The 27,701-nt window shown below is 33.6% G+C and overlaps 2 protein-coding genes across 6 annotated transcripts in view; one reads left to right on the top strand and one right to left on the bottom strand.

Moving 5' to 3' along the window:
• ABCB1 (ATP binding cassette subfamily B member 1) overlaps positions 1 to 27,701 on the top strand; it is a 237,249-nt gene that overhangs the window by 10,655 nt on the left and 198,893 nt on the right. The gene's annotated exons all lie outside the window — the stretch shown is intronic.
• Positions 1 to 27,701, bottom strand: part of RUNDC3B (RUN domain containing 3B) — a 153,858-nt gene that overhangs the window by 93,893 nt on the left and 32,264 nt on the right. For 2 of the 5 annotated variants that reach the window (XM_019443206.2, XM_019443209.2), the window contains exons 3-4: positions 8,688 to 8,738; positions 2,566 to 2,699 (exon numbers count right to left, since the gene is read on the bottom strand). In XM_019443206.2, the coding sequence (XP_019298751.1) occupies positions 2,566 to 2,699; positions 8,688 to 8,738 (185 nt within the window). Of the gene's footprint in view, positions 1 to 2,565; positions 2,700 to 5,479; positions 6,965 to 8,687; positions 8,739 to 27,701 lie in introns of those variants that run through there. The other 3 variants (XM_019443207.2, XM_019443211.2, XM_019443210.2) reach the window with 2 other exon arrangements.

Raw genomic sequence — 27,701 nt, 5'->3', positions numbered from 1 at the left:
AGGAGGCAGCAGTGGTTTCACAAAATGCAATCTACAGCCCTAGTTTTCAAAAGGCGCCAAAAATCACAGCTATCAACTTTATCCAAAAATGCTTATATAGTATAATTTAAAAATATTTAACTATCTTTCTAATTATGTCACTTAAATATTATAAATCTCGTTTTAAAAAACATTCAGTTTATGTATTACAAAATGTTTAACTTTAATATATCTTTATCAATTTTGCTAACTAATAATTTTCCAGAAGAAAAAATATGCTAAATAAAAACAGATGCAGGAACAATAAACTTGGAAACTATACTTCTGAAATATGATTGCTATACTATTTTCATTTATTATAGAGACTTGTAATTTATAAGTTTGTAACTATGAAATAATGAATTGAACTGAATTAGGTCTTGATCTTACAATTGTATGTATCTGTTTTCAATCTTTATTTTCTACCCGGGTTTCATGCTGTAACTCTTAAGTGTCAAAAATAGTAAGGAAAGCTAGTATGATGATCCAGTAAAAAAAACAAAACTCCTAAACTAAAGCTGATATAGGTTATATCAGCAACTCAGACCTTTTATAATCTTAAAAATATTGAGGACTCCAAAGTGCTTTTATATAGATTTTATCTATTGATATTTACTGTATTACAAGTCAAAACTGAAAACTTCTAAAATATTAGATAAAAAATATATAAAATTCTAAAATTAGATTATATATATATATATATATATATATATATATATATATATATATAAACCCATTAAATGTTAACGTAAATAACATCTTTTATTAAAAATAACTCTCTTTTCCTAAACAAAAATATTAGTGAGGAAAGTAGGTCTGTTTTATATTTTTTCAAATCTTTTTTTTTAAATTTTTTTTAATGTTAATTTATTTTTGAGGAAGAGAGAGACAGCACAAGTGGGAGAGGGGCAGAGAGAAAGGGGGACAGAGAATCCAAAGCAGGCTCTAGGCTCCGAGCTGTCAGCACAGAGCCTGATGTGGGTCTCAAACTCACCGACCACAAGATCATGCACAGAGCCCGATGTGGTACTTGAACTCAGGGACTGCGAGCTCATGACCTGAGCCAAAGTCAGTTGTCCAACTAACTGAGAAACCCAGGCTCCCCTCAAATCTTTTTAATGTATGGCTTAATAAACGTGAACTAGGTATCTGCTGCTGCATTCAGTCTAAGGTGTTGTTTTGGCTGAAGCATATGAAGGCAATATAATCTAGCCTCACTAGATACACAGTTGCAAAAGGACACCTTTTATAGCCTTTTTAGATAATTGTGGACGTTCTCCTTTGATTCTATATTAAAATTCAATAACTGAGAATTCCTTAAAGGCTAACAGCAACATGGAATCTATAACCATATCAATGAACTCTTCATACTGTATTACATTAAACCCACTGGATAAAATGGATCTTTTACCCATGCATGATTTTTTAATTCCATGCAATGATCATTTGGAAAGTATGAGGTTTGCAGGTTTACCAAATGCTAACACATCTCATTAAACAAGTTAAAATACATTTCTAATATCAACATCATTGTTATCAGAAAAGTCTAAGTTCAAGGAAATTGTTGGTCTTAAGATGGTAAATACAAGTTTTTTAAGATTCTAATTTTTACTTCAAAGTTTTATTTTACCATTGGCAACAAATGCTGTCAGCTGTTTCCCTTGAATTAAAAGGCTTACTTTGTTCATTTTTATTCAAGAAAATTCTACCAAATGCCTAAATCTAAAAAACTATACTTTCTATGCTTTTAAGTAAAAATAGTATTACATGACACAAGTGTCTAATTCAGCTCACAAATTTGAATGGCTACATGAATACTTTTCCTTGAAACAACCATCATATTTTAATATGCTATAAAGCTTTATGTGTACTTTCCATTTTATTACTCAGGATATTAAAAAGACAGGCATTCAATGGCTGAATTTTAATAAAATTAATAATGCTTACTGCACCATCGTGGATATTCTCATGTGAAACAGGCTTTTTTTATTTTGTTTTGTTTTTAAGACTGAATGCAGTAGGAAGAACACAATGATTACTAGTACAGTTTGATGCCACTGCCCTAATTCATACTAAGGAACTAATAATTCTGCCACCATAGCTTCTGTATCAGCAGTGCAAGTGCCAACATAGCACAAAAACCAAGTAACACCCTGGTACTATATGAAAATAGTTTTGACATTATGGACCTCCAGGGTTCTTCAGGACACTGAGGGCCACTGGGTTAGGTAATTCAAGAAATGTACAAACCTCACAGAATAGGAAATATTTTATTGTGCTTCTCAAAAAAAAAAAAAATTCATAGTGACTAGCTACAAATCCTTTTGCTATTCCTAAGGCCACAGTGAAGATTCAACAGCATTCTAAAATAACTACATGCAATTAAAAGAAATGGAAACAAGCCTACAAAAGATGTTAAACTTTGTCAAGTGCTTAATCCCAACAAAGAAAAAAAAATTACATAGCAAAGAGCTCTGAATTTTCTATTTGGGTCAAAACTGTTTAGGATTAGATTATATACATTGCATATTATTATTTATTTCTTACCTTAGCTCTAGAGGAACTGACATTTTCCATATTTTCAATGCTGCAGATACAATTCTGTGAAACCTTCCGGCAAGCCACTCTGATATAGTCCCAGAAGCTACGAGGACTTTCATAACCAAACCAGGTTACTTGACCTTCAGAAGACAAATTGTAATACAAAATAAAAGAAAACTAGACTAGAAAATTCAAAATGCAAGAATAAAATTCTAAAAAATAAAGGCAGCATATGTACTATAGTGAAAAGGGTAATGATCTCCTTGGCCAAAAGCCTTAAATCTAGTCCTGCTCTACTTTTAATTAGTTGTGCTACTTTAGGCAATTTATTTAATGGATTTGGATCATAGTTTTGTCAACAATAAAATCAAACAAATCAAAGAAAAAGGGACTAGAGACTAACCATCTGGTAGATAGCACCCAGAAAACCCTCCTTATGGTTCTAGTTAACCATTAATTCACATGTCACCGGTTGCATTCTAAACCTTTCTCTACATAGAGAAACAGATAAAATAATAACACAACCCCTTTCCTCCTCTTCACAAGGAAACTTCAAAGAAATAAAACAATGTGTGGTCTACCCTCTAAGTAACATGATGAATTAGAATCCTGCATTCACTGATCATTCATTATCTACCCAATCGTTCCCATCTAAAAAGCCATCAAGTTTCCCTCTGTCCTTCATCTGCTCTCTTCTAGTTGGCAAACCATCAAAATTCATTCAGGCATTTACCATTATAATTTTTTTCAGATTTGGGTAATTATGGGTCTGTTCACAAACAAATGTTCTTTTGTGTTATCTCCTATTAGTATTACTATTTCTATGTGGGACTCTTCAGTGGTGGATCTGTGGGAGCCATTTTGTATTCTGAGCATTTTTAAGCAGAATGTAAGAGACATCTTAATACTTTCTTTAGTTTTTCTGGAATGATTACTCTTACCTAAGGAAGTTGTTTAATCTTAATGGAGAAGCATCTTAAATCTGTGTTTCCTTATCTATCTATCTATCTATCTATCTATCTATCTATCTATCTATCTATCTATCTATCTCAAATCTTCCTTTCCCCAGTAATAGTTTCTCTCTAGCAACATCAAAAGTGTTCTTGTCAGCAAGCACTGTCTTAGGAGAACTGTCTCAAATGAGACTTCAGTGGTTTCCAACCACAGGAGCTCGAAACAGTAACTGGGCTGCTTTTTAAAAAATATACATGCATGGGCTCCACCCCAAGCTAAATAATCAAAACCTTTAAGGGCAGGCCCAGGCATAGGTATTTTTTAAAAAGATCACCTTGCTATTTCTAATAATTTACTTATGGTTAATTAACCAATAGAAATTGTACATATCACGATAGGAAACTTGTATTCATTATTCTGGACATTTTAAAGTTCTTTTCTTCTTGCAACCGATGTATGATCTCTACAGTGGATCAACACCTTCCTATGTGCTGACACAGCACTCTGTGCTTATTTATCCTTATAAGTGTTTACTTGATTATCTTACATACTAGGGGGTAAAATCAGTAAGGCAAGGACTGTCTTATCTGTCTTTAAATCAATCTCTAACATCTGACACATGCTTGGTTCACAGTAGGCATTCAGAAAATATTTGTTAAACAAATCAACTGGTGAATCAACACAAAAGAGATCATCTTAATTGCATATAAAAATTCGATTTTTAAAATTCTGCATATCTTTTTATAGTGACAGTTTAGAGACAATCTCAGAAGACATCTGCATGCTAGATTACAAATGTCAAACATTCTGGACAAACACACCTTTATCTATACAAATAAAAATACAAAAGCATCTACAAATCTTTACATAACTATTTCCATAACTCAATGTCTCCTTAAAAATCAAAGCTTACTACCTACAAACAGAAATCTATAGGAATACTTAAAATTTCCTGTCTTCCTCTCTAATCTCTCCCTACCATTTTCCTTTGCCCCCTCTGTTCTGTGGGTTAAAAAAAAATTCCTGGTACAGTATCTCAATATACTTTGTCTTTGGGACAACATCAATTTGTTAGCCATTTGGAGAGGAGGTAAGATGCCTATTGGTTAAGAATAGATGCTTTTGAGTCGGGAGGGATCTGAATTAGATCACCTTCTAGCTAATAAGTTAACTTCACTCTGTAAATTGAGTTTCATCTATAAGTTAACAATAATGGTAGTACCTACATGATAACACTGTTATCATGGATTCAATGAGATAATCTGTGTGAGGCAATTAGTAGACAGCCTGGTACAGACGTTAACAATTATTACTACAGTTACTGCTATTATCATACAAATAGTTAAAGAACGCAAGCTCCCCTGTAGTGTCAACAAAGTGGGAATGAGATGCAAAATTAATTTTTCCCGTTACTTGCTCAGAATCTAGGAAAGTCCTTAAAATTTGCTCCCTAATTCAGCCTTTTCACATATCAACCATTTTATATTCACCTCCCCAATACGTCTCTATTCTCAATTAATTTTCTTTGGCTTCTACTAAGTAGGATCATTCCATAATTTAAGATGAGAGGTATGGTTGCCAGACTTCCAAAATGAGATCTTAAAGAAAGGGAATATTACAAGCTTTCTCTGTCAACTTTATTTTAAATCTTCTCATGAGTTTGACATGGCTAAAGAAAATAACTTAAGACGTTTTAAAATAAAGCTGTCAAAAAATCCCAAAACAATAGAACAAAGCCCCATTTTGGAGGAGAGGAAACAAAGATATCAAAAAGCAAAATCTAGGCTAAGGTTAAACAGAAGGAATGGGCACTAAATCTGTGGGACTCCAGGTATGGGTAAGATGTGTTATCTATAAGACTCTCACCCAAGAGACCATGGCAAGATTTCCCAGATTACAAACCAAGAGACTAAACAATTAACAGAATGACATATCATCATGATTTGCAGGGCCTTAAAAAAATAACCTGTAGTTATCTCCACAATACTTTTATCTACTCCGCAAACTAGATGTAAGGATAACTTGGCTTGATTCTGCCTTCCTTCCTCTTCCATGTGCATCATGTCCAAAGTCAAGTCCTGAATTCAAGACACTGAAATTTTCACATTCAAAAGAATCTGTTTTGAATAAGAGAAGGTGCATTCCCTTGTTAGAGCCTCCAAACAAACTCTCGTGTAAATTGTATATCCTAGAATTTTATTTAAATAGTTAAATTCTGCATCTATGAAAAGGTTACATTTAATTAAAAATAATGGAAGTGTTCAACTGGTCACTTGAAATATTATTATTTGAAGACAACTTTTACTTAAACACAGATTAATTGCAAAAGATGTACTGAGAGTATTAGTCTGTAATCACTATTCAACAGAAAAATCAAAAAACAAAGCTACAAGTGGATTGATCACGCCTTCAAAAATAACTATTGAATAAACAATCACTCCTCAAATACTTTCATTTCCTTAAAAATAACCATAAAAGCAAATCACACTTCAAGAAAACAACTAGTTTATATCTTGAAGAAATTTTATTCTGGAGAAGAAATACACTGTCACTAACAGAATTATTTTTAAAGCCCGTGGTAAGTGTATAATATGCTTTCAGTTATGTTTTCCTAAAAGTTAACTTTTAGCAATGACAAAGTTAACAAACTTTCCCAAACTTATCAGCATTCCATCATTTTAAGGCAAAGAAAGAAAGAAAGAGTGAAAAGTTAGCTAGACTAAAAGGTAATGTGCTACTAACCAACTATGTGGTATCCTTCCCACCAAACAGCATTATTTTCAGCACCTAACAATGGCCTGTGATCTCTCGGGTCCAATGTTATTCTAAAATTACTCTTCTAAAAAATTTTAAAAATAAAATAAAATTACTCTTCTGTATTACTTAAGTTAGATGTCTGTTCATATCATGCAATATATTTGTGTTTTGCTTATATCTTAGTTCACATCCAGAATGATACCTTCTGAGAACAAGGACTAAATTTTCTAAAGTGGTTCTCTACTAAGTAGTGGCTAATGACACATTATCTTTTGATAATACAAAATATAAATGAATCTGTTAAGTGACTTCCTTTCTCCAGCCTTTGTATTAGTGCTTATCTATGTAAAGAGCAAATGAAAAACTGGTCCCACAAATTTAAGTCTTGTTAGTGTTATAATACATCACATCAATGACAATATCAAAGACTACTACCTTGGAACTGTCATTCGACTAGACAAGCAATAAAATACAGTCCCATCAAATTTTAATTGACCGCTCTGAAAGTTTTCAGACACTTAAAGGAAAATAGTTACTTGTAGACTGATTGTTGCCAATATATTAGTATTTAGATATACAACTTTAACTTTTCACTTTAAATTTTGTAACAGCAGTCCTCAATTTCTTACTGCTAATTTATAAAACTCAGTTTAATATTTTCTATTATAGTTTTGCTAAACAGAGAAAATTCCCATTTCTGCAAAAAAGAATCTTTTCCTTTAAAAAAAAAGTACTATTATTATTTGAGGTTCATATTTATTAGATCACTCAGCTCTGAAAGTAAAATAATGACAATGATAATTAATTTTCTAAATAAAAGGTCATATATTCTAAAAAGAGGAATCAAATTTAATTAAACACTTTAAAAATACTTTAATTACATATTAAGTTGAATCTTAAGAAGAGTAAACCTAGATTGGATACTCAGTTGTACTTACATTGCTAATGCTGTATGTTACTTACAGGACATTTCAAGTAAGTCACTTAGCAACTATGAATCATAGTTTACAAAATATGATTATTATTCTTTGTTACTGACAATGTCTTATTCACTCACTGGTAAGGAGTTTACCACAAATACCAATAATATGTATCTATACTGTAAAACTGAGTCCATTCTTAACCTTCCACGAAATTTAAGATGACCAGGTTCACCAAAAATCCAAAAATTGAGTTTGACTTAATAAGCTTTTTATCCCAGTAATTTTACCATCTTTCTGAGTAGAGTACAAAGGTTTTGTTTTTTCCTTCTACCAGTGTTTTAACATAAGGCTTAGACTACTGGCAGATTGAATTAGAATACTGAAGGCTGAAATCCATAAAGAGAGCAGCACATCAATGTGCAGCCCCAAAGAAATCAAGCATAATTTGTTTCAGTAGTGATTAAGGCTACATGTAGAGAACATGAAACAAACGAAACTGTTTAAAATGATTACTTGTGGAAATGAGGGTTAATAAGAAGACATTTGTTTTCTACTTTCTATCTTTTGTCTTAATTATAATCCTTAGAAAGAATGACTATATATTTCTTTTCTAATTAAAAAATATAACAAAAGGCTAGGTCATAAGTACAGAGCCCAGCAGTGTTTTTGCAGACAGCAGGAACTCAATTAAAAAGTTTTGAATAGGGGCGCCTGGGTGGCTCAGTCGGTTAAGCGTCCGACTCCGGCTCAGGTCACGATCTCGCGGTCCGTGAGTTTGAGCCCCGCGTTGGGCTCTGGGATGATGGCTCAGAGCCTGGAGCCTGCTTCCGATTCTGTGTCTCCCTCTCTCTCTGCCCCTCCCCCATTCATGCTCTGTCTCTCTCTGTCTCAAAAAGAAATAAAACGTTAAAAAAAAAAATTAAAAAAAAAAAAAGTTTTGAATTAGTGAATAAAAGCATGCATTCTACCTGGGAGAAAGGAAACTAAGAAATATATTCCCACTAATGGTTCAAGAATGGCAAAGAAGTTATTGATACTGCCCATGTATGTTTCATTCAGTGACTGTTAAAATCACACAGCTTCCCTAAGCCCCCAGTTTGCATGTAATACAAATATTATTACACAGTAGTTACAAAAACGAGGAAATAACTAATAATTATATCATTAAGAGTTATAATAAAATGTAAATTACACTGATAGACGTAATTAATAAAAGTCATTAAAACCATGGAACATAGAGAAATGTGGAGGGGGTCACTGAGAAAGGAAGGAGAGTAAATAATTATATTGAGTGGGTTTACATCAAGATATTAATTTAAAAATTAGCATAAGCATATTTGTGCTCTCTGGATTAACCAAAACAAAAAAAGAAAGCTTTGCAAAACCCATGCAATGTACTAAAAAAGATCACTTAACTGATATAGCCCTCCCCAGTAAGTCAATTCCATGCTCCCGCGCAGCTCAGTGGCGGGAGACATCACCAGCATAGAGTACCTTGAAGAGGTATTTGGAGATGAGCCAGCCATCTGCAACTTTGGGATATCTCTTTAAAAAAAATAAACAACAACAACAACAACAACAACACACAGATATTTAAGAAACCTGCTATCAAGTTTACAATTGCAAAGTGAATAGCCCAAATAAGATGGCTACACATTATCTTGATGCAGTAAACACTAGTTTTACCTAATAAATAAAATGAACTCAGTTAAGATGAATATGAGATACACCTAGCACGTAAATCAAGTTGGTCCCTTGTATCCTGTTCTACTGGAGAAGGGAAGGTATTTGCGAGTCACAGAAATAGGTTCCCTGTTTGTGTCAGGGCCATCATTCTTCCCAAAATTGATACGCCAATGTTGACAGGGCAAAAAGAGCAAAAGCTTGAATGAATCTGCTAGCTTTGCACCTCAGAATTTATAAGATTGGTTAGGAAAACTAACTACTATTAAACTATTAATATTAAACTATACAGCTTATAACATTTTCAACTGTAAAAATATATACACTTTCTACCTGGTAACTTTTGTAAAAGTTACAAGCAAACTCATTTTAAAGATCAGCTGTCTTGCTTTTTTGGCCTAAGAATAGTTAGTATGTTTTTTTTTCTTTTGTGAATTATGAGAACACCACTTAGAGATCAAGTAGAGAGTTGTTCAGTTTAAGGAATGTTAACTAAATGCCTGGTTCATGCAAAATACGTCTTCTACATCTTCCAATTATTGTTTAACAACCACCATGTGGAAAAGCACTGTAAATTGTTGCTATTGTTTGAAAATTCCTAGTATAATTATACAGGAAAATTTCAAAGCCAAATTTCTAAAGTCGCAGTCCCCCAAAATGATCTTTTCGTCTCTCATAACCAAACACTGAAATCTCCAACAGGACATGGTCCCATATACCTTACCAAATATTTATACCTTTTATGAAACCAAACAAAATCAACTGCACAGTCAGTAATGTATGAAAATAAAAGTTAGAAGACATATATAGTTTGCGCTATTGGCTACATCTATGTGTCAACCACTCACTCTCTATCCTACCTCAATGTATAACATTTTTAACCAACATTAAATTTGGAAACACATATCCAAAAGGAATTATAATTTGGTACCCTAGTTGAAACATGATGTTTACAACATCATGTTGTTACTACAACTACCAGAAAAATGAAAATGTCTCAGCATTGAAATTAAGTCAGAATAGAATGCTTTTCATTGCAAATATTAAGAATACCAATTCTTAATGTTTAAACCACAATTATTATCTTTGCCCTAAAAATAAGTTATGTGTATTATTTGTAGTCATTAACATAATCAAAAAAGCTATCAATGTAAAAACAATTTCTATGAAAATCTTAAAGAAATTTTACTTCAAAAAATGTATCAAATAAGGTGTATCATGTCCAGATTTATGTCATGACTTAACCCCTAGTATGAAGTAAGAAATAGTTACTAACTCTACTATAAATCACAATTTATAGATTAGGTTTTTTTTTTTAAAGCTGTTAGTATGTTAGCCTTTATGTCCTCATTATGTAAAGTTTTTATTTTGGCTGTAAAATATCACGCGAAAATTTAACAAGTTAAAATGCTAGGGAGCCTGGGGGGCCAAGTCGGTTAAACGTCCTACTTTGGCTCAGGTCATGATCTCACGGTCCATGGGTTCAAGCCCCATGTTGGGCTCTGTGCTGACAGCTCAGAGCCTGGAGCCTGCTTCAGATTCTGTGTCTCCCTCTCTCTCCGTCCCTACCCCACTCACACTCTGTCTCTCTCTCTCTCTCTCAAAAGTAAACAAAACATTAAAAACAATTTTTTTAAGTTAAAATGCTTTCACTTATTTGTAGGACTTAACTGCTTTAATCATAATATAGTATCTCACTCTAGGTCAGTTATAAACAACCAGAAGCATCCAGACCAAATAACCATCCACTAGATTCCAAATTATCTGTAATCAAATTTCAACACTGCTTTCATTTTGTAGATGAGAAAGAAGAGGCCCAGAGAGAGTCTGCCTAGACCCATTTCTGTTCGCTGTAATTTCATGATGCTCTATTCATAAGACAAGATTTGACAGATAGAGGAGAATCAGTCAACTGGTTTTCCTGGTTGATTATGAGTTCTCAATGATAGCCTCAGAAATAATAAAGAAAGAAAGAAAGAAAGAAAGAAAGAAAGAAAGAAAGAAAGAAAGAAAGAAAGAAAGAAAGAGAGAGAGAGAGAGAGAGAGAGAGAGAAAGAAAGAAAGAAAGAAAGAAAGAAAGAAAGAAAGAAAGAAAGAAAGAAAGAAAAAGAAAGAACGAACAGGCAATAAATATCTAGTGTGGCTGGGGTGAATATTTTTCATACAAAATTTAAATTCTTAGCACAGTTGTTGCCAAAAAAGTAAATAAGTGAACCACAAATCACATTATTTTAGAGTGGCTCAAGGAGTACTGTTTGGAAAAAATGTTCTCATTTGCAACTAAAATAAAACCCTTTGTTATAAAATATAGTAATGTTAAGAGAAAGTGAAACAGTATTTTACCATTAAGTACCTTAGAAAAAGTTTACACAAGACCAAATAAACCAAATAAACAGAAAGTGTTTTAGTTCAAAAACAAAATTCATTCAAATGCACCATTACAACCATATCACACATAGTTATAGTAGGTGTTAACTTAATTTCTGAGATTTCAGCCAAAGAGTCTACTCAGAGATGGATATAATAAAAGAATATTTAATCACACTGAAAACAGAATTTTCGAACCCAAACAGTACTGAACTTTCACAAACAACTGAAAATAAATGCAACTATAATCTTTTCATTAATGTGGAAACTGGCCCTCAAACAGAAAAGATTACTGACCACAAGTAAATCTGCCTTGGTGATAAGCTGAATTTAATTTTAACGCATGAATATGACATTTATTCTTCAATTTTTTGGCAACAAATGTGCCTCTCTCTCCATCCCTACCCCGCTCATGCTGTCTCTCTCTCAAAATAAATAAATATTAAAAAAAATCTTTTTAAATGACATTTATAGGTAGATGGTAGGTGCATTAGAAACAAAACCATTTGTTCATTCACTCAATAATTTTTAAAAACGGAGTATCAAAACTTTGAAAACATTTTACATTTTAAGAGTCATAGTGACTTTAAAGGAAAGACATGTAAAAAGAATTTTAATAAAATAAAAATATTAAGTTACATGAACAAACAACTCCTGAAATTAGAAATGCGGAAAGATGTAGAACATAAAATTATTATGATGCCTTACAAAAATGAACTAAAGTCCATTAAACTATGCAATCTCCTCCCTGTTCTGTAAAAATGAGTAATATGTGGGCAATATTTGAGCATTAAAAGTGATCAAAACTGTTGAATTTATATATTAAAAAATTTAATGAGACAGCAACTTTCCATTACTTAAACAAAATATAACTTGATAATTACAAGTACTGTAAGTTACTCTATGCTAATTCCACAAAAATCATCAGGTCAAACTGGAAATATTGCATTATTTTTCTGGCTACAAATACAGATAAATAAACATAAGCATGAACTATCATCAGAAACCATTAATTCCTGCTAAATCCAAGAATCTGTATTATCTGGTAGAATTATAAATTTCTTTCCCTCTCTCATGTATTTAAAAAAGATTTTCAAAAATATCTGAGGCAATGTTATCAATAGTAGATATTATTTAAGTATTGTCATAGTATTTTTTTCTATGTGGTATTCACATTCAGAAGCCAAATCTAAATTTGGCATTCTTAACTTAATGGGGTTTGGAAGTAAAGTTCATGTAAAATAAACCTGAAAAAAATCCAAAAATAACAAAGATTAAAACCACTAGTAAATCTCTCATTCTGTAAATAAATAAATATTTAAATTGGGGGATTAAAATTACTCCTTGAAAATTCTGGTTTGGTTGTAAAACATAAAGACCATTTTGTCTGTATCTACAAATAAGTACAAATACTAAAGACATTTTTCTTGCTCTTCACCCGGAAATGCTTACAGCAAATACAGTAATTAAGAGTACTACCACTACACTCATATGGCTCCAAACAGAAGCAAATATCCAAGTATGGGGGGATTATGGGTTTTAGAATTATAAACATTCACAAATTATACAAAACATTATAAAACCAAAAGAAGAAAAATATTTCAGATGTTTTAAAACAGAAATAATAAACACTCAAATAAAAAATAAGCAGAAAATAATACCAATAGTAATCATGTAAAAAGACCACCAACAGGGAGAAAAAAAAAAAAGCCATTATTGATCAAAATGGGCTACATTAAAGCTAGTTCCATGTGATGTAAAAAGTTTTTGTTTTTTTTTTCTATTCTCGGGTTATTAAGAAAACTCACTCCAGAAAACAAGCAAAGGTCATAATCAGAAAATTACAAAAAAAGATTTTTAATAAACATGAAGATATACTCTATCTCATTTGCAAATAAATGCAAGTTAAAATAACAGAATATTTAATATATTTCATATCAATAAAAGGCCAAAAAGATATTTTCCCCTATCAGGTTAAAAATTTTTAATGTTAACAATGATACAATGAGGACATGAAAAAAAATAACAATTATATACGTTATTATTGGTACAGCTTTTCTGGTAGACAATGTAGCAACATATATTGAAGTAAGAGTATATAAATCAGAATGTACACCCTATGATTTCAGTAATTGTAACTCTAAGAATTCATTAGCTAGTATCACTAACAGGAAATAATTTTAAATAAATCAGAAAACTACATAAACATAAATGTTCAGGGATAAAACACCATGCTTATGAAAGAGAAAATTAGGAAATAATAAATAAGATATTAATTATGGTTAATTCATGCATTAGAATATTATTCACTTGTTAAATATGAAATGGAAATATACTCAAAAAAAGAAAACATTTGTTCAAACAAAACGTTGTACATGAATATTCACAACAGCATTATTTGTGAGAGAAAAAAAGTAGAAACAATCTAATGTTCCTTAACTAGATACACTAAGTGTGTTATATCCATATAATGGATAGCCATAAAAGGATGAATGAACTACTCCTACACATTACAACATGCACGAACCTTGAAAACTTTATGCTAAGTGAAAGAAGCCAAACACAGAAGATCATATATTTTATGATTTCATTTACATGAAATATCCAGAATAACTAAATCCATAAAAACTGAAAGTAAATTAGTGGTTGCCAGGGAAGTAGGGTGGAGAGAAAAGAAGTAACCACTTAATGGGTATAGAATTTATTTTTAGGGTGATGAAAATGTTCTGGAACCACGCAGTAGTGGATACACTAAATCAGTATTTAGTATATACTGTGAATATACTATATGTGAATATACTAAAAATCAGTGAATTATACATTTTAAGATGGTTAAAATCATGAGTTTATGATACATTAATTTAATCTCACTTAAAACTACTAAAAACAAAATTAAATGGAAAATACCATATGGCCATGAAAAGATGCCTACAATACACTAAGGGTAAAATACAGATCATAGCAAAGGAAATACAAATATGTATACATGCATATGCAAATACATATGTAATATATGTAATAGGTATGCCAGCTGCAATTTATATCTGGAATTTCTGGAAGATTTTATTAATACTTCCTACAGCTTTAAATTTGAATATCTTGTCACTTTTAGGAGGAGTAGGGGGAAGAGGAAAGGCAAAAAATGATTGGTAGTCCAAGAAGATAAAAAATACATACAGAACAAGATTAAATTAAAAAATCAACTCAAATAGTCTATATGGCAGTTATGGAATAAAATCCTAAAGTGAAGAAAGCAGCTTTTCAAAAGGCATCAGAAAAACAAGAAATAATCATGGCTACAAGTTTAATAGTAAATACAGTATAGGAATAGAATTTAATTGAAAAAGATACAGGAAGAATATAGAAATCTGAGTAACACTTAAATTTTGTCAGTTACTAATTGTTTCTATCATACTTGCTTTAGAAACTAAGGCTTTTTGTCTTTAGATTCTATGTGTTTACTTATTTACTACTGAAACTTAAGTGTACTGTATTATATAGAGGTTAATTTTATTTCCTATGCATTTTAAGACACTGAACCAAATATACTGTGCTACATACCATGTTTCAAGAATTACTTGAATATTATGATTTTCTGAGATACAAAATCTGCTGAAGCTTTCCTAAATTTCCAAGTGAATAACTTAAAAGGGTGTTTCTCAGAATGGCCTTGTCCATTGTCTAAAAGCCAAATTCTCCTAACCTTTAGGGCCACTTTCTTATCTCTTATATCATGTTTTGGCTTAAGTATATGGGTTTTTATTGGTGAGTTGCGTTCCTATGTTACTACAGAAACAATTCCAGTCTCATTTTGTGTGCAAGCCAAGAATCAAAAGTTGGAAGACCTTCAAAATGAACAAAGAAAATTCAAAAGCCACATGAACAGGTTTATATTTATCCATTGTTTCTAACAGTGTTTATATGATACTTCAAAAGGTGGCCTCATGGGGAGGTAACTATTTATCATCTAAGTCAGGAAGAGCTTTGAGGTTCAAGCCAGTGTTCCTGAGCAATGCTAAGTATCATAACAGTTCAACTGTATTGGAGAAATTCTAAAGCATCAAGTCACAGGCCTTCTAACTTATTTTAAGAATCTGAATCCAGACACTGTTAGGAGAAAAACGCAGAGATGATTATTCTTACATCAAGGACTCTTGTTTTCCAACAAATATTCACTGAGTGCCTACCATATCCCAGGCACTATAGATAGGGGATACATCAATGAAAAAAACAGACAAAGATCTTAGCCCTGGTGAAGCTTACATTTTAGTGGAAGTAAAGACAGACAATACACAATAAACATAATAACTAAGTCACACAGTACATTAGAAATTAAGACTTAAAAAAGATAGTGCAGGAAAAACAGGTCAGGACTGCTTGGGGGGTGAAAGGAAGGGAGGTGAATTCGAATCTAAAATATGGTGGAAGGGTTTAGGCCTCAAAGAGAAATTTTGAAATGGATAGGGGAGTTAACCATGCAGATGTGTAGGAGAAGTATTTTCTGTACACAGGGAGTAAACACTGTAAACCAAGTAAACACTGCACCAAGGCAGGAATGTGCCTGGTGGAGTCAAGAGAAAGCAAGAGACCGATGAGGCTTAGAACACAGTAATGTAAAAAGCAAAGAGGGGTCCACTGTACACAAGTACAACCAGAAAATAATATTCAGAATCGAGGCAAAATCTAAATTGAATGTGAGTCAGCAAGGCAGTGTTAATAAGTACAATTAGCAGATTAATTCACAGGAAATTTTTTATTGCTGAGTTTACCCACTGTATGGATATATATAATAGTTGACTTAGCCATTCATCTCATGAAGGAAATTTGGGTTGTTTCCAATTTTAATGATTATGGATAAAGCTGCTGTAAACAGCTCTTGGTGTAAATATAAGTTTTCATTTCTCTTGAGTGAAGGAGGGTCTCATTATATTTGATCACTGTTTTCTTTAATAAATAGTATCTTACTAATTGATAGTCTGCAGTCCTCTATGATACTCAGAAGGTTTTTCATTCTAGTCACTTATATTCCATATAACCTTTACAAGATTCACTACTATATATCCCATCCCCACACCTTCTAGCTGAAGTTTAGACAACTGTTTCTGACCACTTTACTACTAAATTTCATATTTTTCTTAAACTGTCTAAACAGTTTAGTCTAGACTACAGTCTATAATCAAAGTCACAGATAACATCTTAAAGAATTAAACTTTAATTTTAATTTGAGCCACTTTTATACTTCTTTCCTGTATAAAGCCTTTCCTGACCTGTCCAAGCAGAATTAATTCATTATTCTTTTGTGCTACCTCATGCTCATTAATACTTCTATTATAACGCAGTGACACTACTATACACCTTTATTTGTTAATGTAACCTCCTTCTGCCCTCCAAGACAGAATAGAGTTTCATATGAAAGCATACCTTAATTAATCTCCCGAAACCCCAGCACAGGGCCTGTACTGATAACTAAATAAGAGAGTGGGACAAACAGAATAGGTATGTGTATGTGAAAACAATCAGGGGAAAAAGGCAAAGTGGGGGAAAAAAAAAAAGAGGAAAGTATAGGTGAAGTGCCCAATTTAAGACATATACTCCAGAAGAATAGGAAACTCATGCTATGATTCACTTTCAAAGGAGAGGAAAAATAAGAGTTACATTTAGCCAAGGAAAATGTGGAAAGGTGATGGTAAAGGAATGCTCTTTGGGGTTTCTTTTTTACCGTGTTGTATGACAAACCACCCAACTCCCTCAAGCAATTGGGGATCAAAGAGTAGGAATTTTAAAAATTATCAATGAAAAAGTGGTATCTTTCCTCATTTCAAAATATTTTAATGGGCAACACTAGAATTTGGATGAGTTATATTTTTTAATTTACAGTAAATATAATGTTGGTGTATAGTTCTATCATTTTTGAAAAATGCAAGGAGTAATGTAACCAAGACCCTAAGATATGTAACAGTTCCATCATCAAAGAACAAAACAAAACCAACAAACCATAAAACAACAACTCCTTCATGCTGGTGCTATATAATCAATACTGCCCCTCCTCCTACCCCCTTCCCCCCCCAACTCTAACCCATAATCCTATTCTCTGAAACTACAGTTCAGTCTTTTTGACAATGTCATATAAATGGAATCATACAGTATCTAACTTAGTCTTGCTTCTTTCATTTAACATAATGCATATGAGATTCATTCATGTTGCCGTGTGTAGAAAAGGGTTTTTTCCTTTTTATTGCTGACTTTGTCCATTGTATGGATACATATAATAGTTGGCTTATCCATAGATCTCATGAAGGATATTTGGGTTGTTTCCAATTCTAATGATTATGGATAAAGATGCTGTAAACAGCTCTTTGTGTAAATATAACTTTTAATTTCTCTTGAGTAAAGGAGTGGGATTTCTGGGAAACTGTTTTGCATTCCCACAAGTAACATCTGAAAATTTCCACACATCCTCATCAGAACTTCATACAGGTATGTTGTAGCACCTGCTTGTGGTTTTAATTACATTTCCAAAATGACTAATGAGGTCAAGCATCTTCTCATGTGATCACATGGCATGTGTGTATCATCTCAGGTGAAGTAGCCATTCAAATCTTTGGCCCATTTTTAAAGTGGGTTGGTTGTTTTCATATTATTACATATGTACAGTTCTCTGCATATTCTGGATCCAAGCCCTTTGTCAAATATGTGATTTGCAGCTATTTTATCCCAGCCCATGACTTATCTTATTCTCTTAACAATGTCTCCTGGAGGACAAAAATTTTAATTTTGATAAGGTTCACTTTATACTATTTTTTGGCTTTTATGGATTAAACTTCCATTGTTGTATCTAAAATACATTAGCCTAATTGAACATAACAAAGGTGTTCTATAGTTTTAATATTTTTGTACTTTTAAATTTAGTCTATGATCCATTTTGAAATAACTTTTGTATACAGTGTGAGGGATGGGTCAATGTTCATTTTTTGCATACAGGTATCCCAGTGTACCTGTTAAAAAAGATTACCATTTCACCAGTGAATTTGCCTTTTCATCTTTGCTAAAAGCCAATCAAGAATAGTTGTGTGGATCTACTTCTGGACTCTATTCCATTCTATCTCTCTACCTACCTACCTACCTATCTACCTTTCACTAATAACACACTGTTTTATGCAGTGTATCCGGACAGTAAGTCTTAGATAGTTTCAGTATACGACTTTGTTCTTCCTTTATGAAACTGTTTGGTCTAGTCTAGTTATTTGTCTGGCCATATACAGAATTAGTCTGGTATCTACAAAAAAGCCTGCTAAGAATCTGAGATTGAATTGAATCCATAGACTAATATCGAAAGAAGTGACATCTTAATGTTCAGTTTTAGAAGAATTATCTTGTCCAAAATGTCAGCAGTACTAAAGTGGAGAAACCTTGTTGCAGACTTCTATAGATGCCTACTGCAGACCAAACATTTGTGACCACCCATTGTCAAAACCTAATCCCCAGTGAGATGGTATTTGGTGGAGAAGCCTTTGGGAAGTAATTAGGTCAAACACCCTCATGAATGGCATTAAGGCCTTTATAAAACACACCACAGAAAGCTCCTTTGTTCCTTCTGCCATTTGAAGACAAAGCAAAAAGATGGTAGCTACAAACCAAGAAGCAGGCCCTCACCAGACATATCTGTCAGTGGCATGATCTTTAATTTACCAGCCTCCAGAAATGTGAGAAATACATTTCTGTTATTTATAACCACCCAGTCTATGGTGTTCTGTTATGGTAGCCCAAACACAATGGTTTTTAAGGAAGTTCTCTTCTAATAAATACTTGATTGGTGAAGAGCTTTTATCGTAAATTAATGTTGAATCGTTGTCAAATTACCTATTGAGATGATTCTATGATTTTTATTCTTTAATCTGTTAATAAAATGAAATACATTCATTGATTTTCAAATACTAAAACGACCTTTAAGTTCCGGCTTTGATTTGTTAATATTTTATCAAGGATTCTAGCGTCTATGTCCACAAAGAGTATCAGTGTATAGCTTCCTTTTCTTGTGTAATTTTTGTCTAGTGTTGTATCAGGCTAATGCTGACCTCATAAAATGAGTTGGTAAGTATTGTCTCTTCTTTTGGGGAAAAGAATGAGGAGGATTGCTATTATTTCTTTGTTAAACAGTTGGTCACAATCAACAGTACAACTATTTAGGCCTTGAGTTTTCTTTGTTATAAGGTTTTTGGCTACTAATAGATATAATATTAGTTAGGTTATCTATTTCTTTGTAAGTTTTGTTAGGTTTGTCTGTCAAGAAATCAGTCCATTTCATAGGAGTTGTCGAATTTACAGTCAGAATTGTTCACAGTATTCACTTATCTTTTGAATATAGAGTCTGCAGTAAGATGCCCTCTTTCACTCTGATACTGGTAATTTGTGTCTTCTCTTTTTCTTGGTCAGTCTAACCAGAGGTTTATGAATTCTATGAATGTTTTCAAACAGCTTTCATGTCATTGACTTTATCATTTTTATAGTTTTTTTATTTCATTGATTTCTACTTCGTGTTTTTGTTTGCTTTTGGCTTAATCTTCTTCTTTTAGTTTCCTAAGGTAGTAGTTTAGATTATTGACTTTAGACCTTTCCTCTTTTCTAATACAATATTTTAATGCTTTAAGTATCTTTCTAAGCACAGTTTTAACCACATATCACAAATTTTGATATAATGCATATTAATTTTTCATTCAGTTCAAAATACTTTCTTTTTATTATTAAAGAATTTATTTTCTTTTAAGTTCACCCATTTCTCCTATCTTCCCATCCCTCACCTCTGGCAGAACCAATCTATCTATTAACTTTGTATTTTAAATTTATTTTTTTTTAGACTCTACATATTAAGAAAGAGCATATGTTTTCTGTCTTTCTTGGACTTACTTCATTTAGTGTAATGCCCTTGAGGTCCATTACATGTTGTCAGAAATGGCAAGATTTCATTCTGTTTTGTTTTTTTTTTTTTAAGTCTGGATAATATTCCATGGTGTATATATATACCACATCTTCTTTATCTGTTCATCCTTTTATGGACACATAGGTTGTTTCCATATCGAGGCTACTATAAATAATACTGCAATGAACATGGGGGGCACAGATACCTTTCAAGTTAGTGTTTTGTTTTCTTCAGATAACAGAAAGCAGAATTGATGGATCATATAGTTCTATTTTTAATTTTCTGAGGTACCTCCATATTGTTTTCCATAGTGACTACACCAATTTACACCCCCACCGACAGTGCACAAGTGTTTCCTTTTCTCTGCGTCCTCACCAACACTTGTTACTGCTTGTCTTGGTAACAGACATTCTGACGGGTGTGAGGTGATTGTGGTTTTGATTTGCATTTCCTGATGAGGAGTAATGTTGAATATCTTTTCATGTATCTGTTGGCCATCTTTATGTCTTCTTTGAAAAATGTCTATTTAGATGTTCTGCCTAATTTTAAATCAGTATTTGTTTTTGCTATTGAGTTGTAGGAGTTCTTTATATATTTTAGATATTAACCCCTTACTAGATACATGTTTTGCATATATTTTCTCCCATTCAGTAAGTTGCTTTTTCACTTAGTTGCTAGTTTGCTTTGCAGAAACTTTTAGTTTGATGTAGTTCCCACTTGTTTATTTTTGTGTTGCTTTTGCATTTGGTCTCAGGTTTAAAAAATCACCACCAAGACTTATGCCAAGGCGCTTACAGCCTATGGGGTTTCTTCCAGGAGTTTCTACAGGTCTTGGATTTGTCTTTAATCCATTTGGAGTTATTGTATACAGTATAAGAAAGCGGTCCAGTTTCATTCTTTTCCTATGGCTATCCAATTTTATCTCAGAGGCTGTCCTTTCCCAATGTTTATTCTTGGCTCCTTTGTAATAAATTAATTGGCCATTTATATGGGGAGTTATTTCTGAGTTCTCCATTCTGTTCCACTGATCTATGGGACTGTTTTCATGACACCACCATGCTATATTAATTAATAAAGCTTTGTAAGATAGCTTGAAATGAACATAGAATTTGTGTTTGCATTTATTTGTGTCTTTTTCAATTTCTTTCATTATTGTCTTATAGTTTTCAATATACAAGTCTTTCGCCTTGATAAAATTAATTCCTAGGTATTTTATTCTTTTTGATGCAACTGTACATGGGATTGTTATCTTTCTGATAGTTCATCACTAGTGTATAGAAATACAACATATTTTTTAAAAAATTGTTTTATTTATTTTGAGAGAGAGAAACCATGAGTGAGGGAGGGGCAGAGAGAGAGAGAATCCCAAGCAGGCTCTGCAACCATTAGCACAGAGCCCAATGTGGGGCTTGAATTCATGAACTGTAAGATCGTGACCTGAGCTGATATCAAGAGTTGGATGCTTAACCAACAGGGCCACCCCTAAGATATCTGTTATCCTGCAACTCGACTGAATTTATTAGTATCCTGCAACTTGACTGAATTTGTTTATTACTTCTAACAGTTTTTTAATGGAGCCCTTAGAGTTTTCTATACATAAAGTCCTGTCATCTACAAATATTGACAGTTTTATTTCTTCCTTTCTAATATGGATGCTTTTTATTTCCTGTTCTTGCCTAATTGCTCTGGTTAGGACTTCCAATACAATATTGAATAAAAGTGTTAAGAATGAGCATCCTTGTCTTGTTCCTTAATTTAGAGGAAAAGCTTTCAGCTTTTCACTGCTTCGTGTGGGGTTAACTATGGGCTTGTCATATATGGCCTTTAATATGTTGAAGTGTGTTCCCTCCTATATCTACTTTGTTGAGAATTTTTATCATAAATGGATGTTGAATTTTCTCAAATGCTTCTGTGAGGTAATCATGATTTTTATTCTTCATGTTGTTAATGCAGTGTATCATACTGATTCACTTGCACAAAGCTGATGTTGTATCAGCTCTGTATCCCTGGAATAAATCCTACGTGATCATGGTGTAGAATACTTTTAATGTGCTATTGAATTCAGTTTGCTAATATTTTGTTAAGGATTTGTGCATCTGTGTTCATGAGGGATACTAGCCTTTAATTTTTTTCTTGTGATATGTTTTCTTCTATGATGCATTTTCATTTTCCATTCAATTTAAAATACTTTGTAATTTTCCTTGAGACTTCTTCTTTGACCCATGAGTTATTGACAAGTGTTTTTTTTTTTTTTAATTTTCAAATTTTGGTGATTTTTCAGATTCTCCTGTTTTTAATTTCTAGATTATTTATAATCAGAGAACATACTTTATATGATTTCAATTCTTTAAAAAATTTTAAAGGTTTGCGTAATGGCTCAGAATCAGATCTTTCTGAATACTCTATTTGCCTTTGAAAAACACACATATTCTGCAGTTGTTGGATGAGCTGTTTTATAAATGTCAGTTAAGTCAGTTGGTTGATAATATTGTTCAGGTCTTTTTTGTCCTTACTGATTTTAGGTCTACTTGATCTATATTAGAAAAGGATTACTGAAGTTGCAATGTATAATTGTGGATTATTCTATTTTCTAGTTCTCTAGTCAGTTCTAACAGCTTTTGCTTTTTGAAGCTCTGTTGTTTAGGATTTATCTTCTTGGCAAATTGACTCTCTTTTTACTATGTAAATGTCCACCTTCAATCCCACCAATTTTCCTTATTCTGAAATCTATTTTTCCTTATGTTAATATAGTCAACTCCAACCTTCTTTCAATTAGTTTCTGCACGCAATATCTTTTTCTTTTACTTTTAACGTATCTTTGTCACTATATTTAAAGTAGGTTTATTTATATATTGAGTCTTTTTTTTTTTAAATGTTTATTTTTGAGATAAAGAGAGACAGAGTGTGAACAGAGGAGGGGCAAAGAGAGAGGGAGACAGATTCTGAAGCAGGTTCCAGGCTCTGAGCTGTCAGCACAGAGTCCAACATGGGGCTCAAACTCACAAACTGCAAGATCATGACCTGAGCCAAAGTCAAACGCTTAACTGACTGAGCCACCCAGGTGCCCTATGAGTCTGTTTTTTTTTTTTTTTTAACTCTGTCTCTTTTAATTGGTGCATCATTTATATTTAAAGCAATTTATATTTTATATAATGTATATTTAATGCATTTAGTAATATGGTTGGATTTAGGTTTACCATTTTATTTTCTGTTTACTCCTTCATTTTTTCTGACCTTCTTTCAGCTCATTTGAGTATTTTTAATCTCAATTTTAATCTATTTTAATCTATTTACTGGCTCTTGGGGTAAGTCTCTTGGTATTTTTACAGTTGTTGCTTTAGCGCTTACAATATAATATCTCATCTATAACAGTCTAGAGTTTTTAATTTATTATTTGAAGCAAAATAGATGACCACATTGGTCCCTTTACTTTCCATTACTTGTTTTAAGTGTCCCTTATACATGAAAAGATAAGGTTAGTAATTTTCACTTACAATAGTCATGTTTTTAAAATATTCAGAAGAAAAAATATCTGCTATGTAACTTAGATATTCACCATTTCTATTGTTCTTTCTTCATTCAAGAATTCCAAGTTTCCCTCTGGTATCATCTCCCTTTATGAAGGGAAGAGCTTTCATTAGCATTTCTTTCAGATCAGGGGTACTAGTAACAATTCTAGTTTTCCTTCATTGGAGTATTTGCTTTGCCTTCATTCTGTTAACCTATGTTTCCACCAGAGATAGAATTCTGAGTTTTCAGTTTTTTTCTTTTAAAACTTTAAAAGATATTGTTCCACTGCTTTCTGCTCTCTTTTGCTACTGTCCAACAGGTTTCAGAAGCTCTGTTCTTCAGGATGGGTAATTTCTACTGATCTAATTTCAAATTCATAAACACCTCTATTATCCCCATTTTGCTATAAAGACCCACATATTCAATGTTTTATTTCAGATATTGTACTTTTTTGTTCAGATATTGTACTCCATTTGTTCATTTTGGAGTTTTGTATTTCTCAATTCAGAACTTCTATTTTTCTACTCATTTCAATAAGGTTTACATGGGGAAGCCAAGTAAGATGGGAGAGGAGTATGGCGACCCTAAGCTTGCCTCCTACCCCACACAGCTAGATAAATATCAAATCATTCTGAACACCCAAGAAATCGATCAGAAGTCTTAGAGAACAAAGTTGCACATCTACAAACAGAAAAAAAAAAAGACCTGGGGAAGGTAGGAACTGCAGAGAGTTGATTTGGGAGAAAAGAGTCAGAGTAGCTGCAGTGGGGAGATATCTCTGATCATGGAGACATAGGCTAAGAGTGAAGAAAAAAAAGAGTGAAAATAGCACAGAGGAGTGCTCAAGAAAACTATTCCCCAAAATGATTCACAGGTAAAAGCAGAAAATTTCAATACCACCAGTTTTTATAAATAGCAGAGTACAGAGTCTGAAGTTTCAGAGGTTAGCGCCTGGCAATGCTTTGACGAGGAAGCACGGCAGAGCCCCAGGAGTAGGCAGCAAGTATGAGGACCTCCTGGGTCACCAGGGGAGAAACAGTTCCCCTGCATTTGGTAGAGGTGACAAGGCCTCTCCACAGGCCAAAGACCAGGCAGGAGCCATAGGTCTTCCCAGTTCAACAATACAAGAACAAAGACACGAAGTAAGGGCAGCAAACCCTGGCAACAGCTGTGTGTTGCGATTTACCATAAACTCCAAACTGCTGTGGCTGCACAGTCATCCAGCTGGTTTCTAGGACACGGATGTATTGACCAGAGTGCAGCAAGATGCTCCCCCAAAGAACCAGCACAGGTCCCAGCCACAAGGGTCTCTAAAGTATGGGGTTTTGAAACACAGCCTGGCCGGAAATAAAACCCACAAGGGTGGCATGGCCTGGCAAGTCAGGGATCTGACAAAATCTGGGGACAAAGGAGGGATTACTGATTGCACATCCATGAGGGTGTGAACTTCCCGCTCCAGAGACTAGACAGCAGGGTGAAGCCATTTTCACCTCTAGCCCCCCAGCACAGATCAACCTCAGTAAGTTAAATAGTGCCATCAAGTGGAAAACAGAGCCATTACACCAAGTTCCACCCCTGTGCCTCTCCATTAGGGCAAGTCAGCCTGAGAATCAAAACAGCAGCCCCCCACCCTACACCCAGAAAACCAGCATAAACCCCTTCCATGCACTAAGTCTAGTGATCATAGAGTGCTGCAAAGCTTCAGCATTAGGGGAAACAGGATCTAGCTTCCTTAGTTTTTTTTGTGGTTTGTGTGTTTTTTTGTTTTTGTTTTTTCTTGGATACAGAAAGAGCAAATTTTTAATTTTATTTAATTTTTTACTTTTTATCTTTTTTGTCCTTTTTTGTTTTCTATCAAGTTTCTCTTAACAATCAGAACAAAACACACCTATGATCTAGCTTCCTTTATTATTATAAATTTTTTTAAATTTTAATTTAGTTTTGTTATTACTTTTTCCCTTCAAAATGACAACACAGAGAAATTCACCCCAAAAGAAGAAGCAGGAAGTAGAACTCACAGCCAGGGATTTAATCAATGCAATATAAGATGTCTGAACTAGAACTTATAAAAAGTCTAGCTGGGCTTGAAAAAACCATAGAAGACTCTAGAGAATCCCTTACTGCAGAAATAAAAGAGCTAAAATCTAGTCAGGCCAAAATTAAAATGCTATAACCAAGATGTAACCTCAATAGATGCCGTAACAGCAAGGATGGATGAAGTGGAGGAATGAATTAGTGATACAGCAGATAAAATTATGGAAAATAATGAAGCTGAAAAGAAGAGGGAAACAAAGGTGATGGATCATGAAGGTAGATGTAGGGAACTCAGCAACTCATTAAAATGTAGTGACATTCATATCATAAGAGTTCCAGAAGATAAAAAGAGGGAAAAGTGGGCAGAAGTTTTATGTGAGCAAATTATAGCTGAAAACTTCCCTAATCTGGGGAAGAATGCAGACATCAAAACCCAAGAAGCACAAAAACTCCCATTAAATTTAACAAAAGCCGTCCACTGCCAAGCCATATCATGGTCAAATTCACAAAATACTCAGACAAGGAAAGAATTCCCTTGAAAGCAGCAAGGGAATTAAAAGTCCTTAAACTAGGGAAGACAGATCAGATCCACGGCAGATCTGTCCACAGAAAGTTGGCCTGCCAGAAAGGAATTAAAGAATATATTTGAGGGGTGCCTGGGTGGCTCAGTCGGTTGAGCGTCCGACTTCAGCTCAGGTCACAATCTCACAGTCCGTGAGTTCGAGCCCCGCACTGGGCTCTGGGCTGATGGCTCAGAGCCTGGAGCCTGCTTCCGATTCTGTGTCTCCCTCTCTCTCTGCCCCTCCCCCGTTCATGCTCTGTCTCTCTCTGTCTCAAAAATAAATAAACGTTAAAAAAAAATTAAAAAAAAAAAAGAATATATTTGAAGTGCTGAATCAGAAAAATATGCAGCCAAGAATTCTTTATCCAGCTAGGCTGTCATTCAGAATAGAAGGAGAGATAAAGAGTTTCCCAGACCAACAAAAACTAAAGGAGTTCATGACCACTAAACCAGCCGTGCAAGAAATATGAAGGGGGATGGGGCGCCTGGGTGGCTTGGTCGGTTAAGCATCCGACTTCGGCTCAGGTCATGATCTCACGGTCCATGAGTTTGAGCCCGTGTCAGGCTCTGTGCTGTCAGCTCGGAGCCTGGAGCCTGTTTCAGATTCTGTGTCTCCCTCTCTCTCTGCCCCTCCCCTGTTCATGCTCTGTCTCTCTCTGTCTCAAAAATAAATAAACGTTAAAAAAAAATTAAAAAAAAAAAAGAAGTATGAAGGGGGATTCTTTGAGGTGGGGGGGGAAGGGGACAAAAAATAGCAAAAACTATAAAGGAACAGAGAACATCACCAGAAACACAAACTTAACAGATAACACAATGGCACTAAGGTCTTATCTTTCAATAATCAGCCTGAATGCAACTAGACTAAATGCTCCAATCAAAAGACAGATGCTATCAGAATGAATAATAATAAAAAAGATCCATCTATATGCTGCTTACAGAAGACTCATTTAAAAAAAATTTTTTTAATGTTTATTTTTGAGACAGAGAGAGACAGAGTGTGAGTGGGGGAGGGGCAGAGAGAGAGGGAGACACAGAATCCAAAACAGGCTCCAGGCTCTGAGCTGTCAGCACAGAGCCTGATGCGGGGCTCGAACCCACAAACCATGAGATCATGACCTGAGCCGAAGTCGGATGCTTAACCAACTGAGCCACCGAGGCGCCCCTACAGAAGACTCATTTTAGACCTAAAGACATCAGCAGATTGAAAGTGAAGGGATGGAGAACCATCTATAATGGATGCAAAAGAAAAAAAGCCAGAGTAGTTATATCAGACAAATTAGATTTTAAACCGAAGACTGTAACAAGAGATGAAGAAGGGCATTATATCATAATTAAGGAATGTATCCATCAAGAAGATCTAACAATTATAAATATTTATGCCCCCAACTTGAAACACCCAAATATATAAATCAATTACTAACAAACACAAAGAAAC

The sequence above is a fragment of the Panthera pardus genome, unplaced genomic scaffold (genome assembly GCF_024362965.1).
Source record: "Panthera pardus isolate Hobbes unplaced genomic scaffold, ASM2436296v1 HiC_scaffold_8, whole genome shotgun sequence".
Lineage (NCBI taxonomy): Eukaryota > Metazoa > Chordata > Mammalia > Carnivora > Felidae > Panthera > Panthera pardus.
This window is presented reverse-complemented; position numbering and strand designations above follow the sequence as displayed.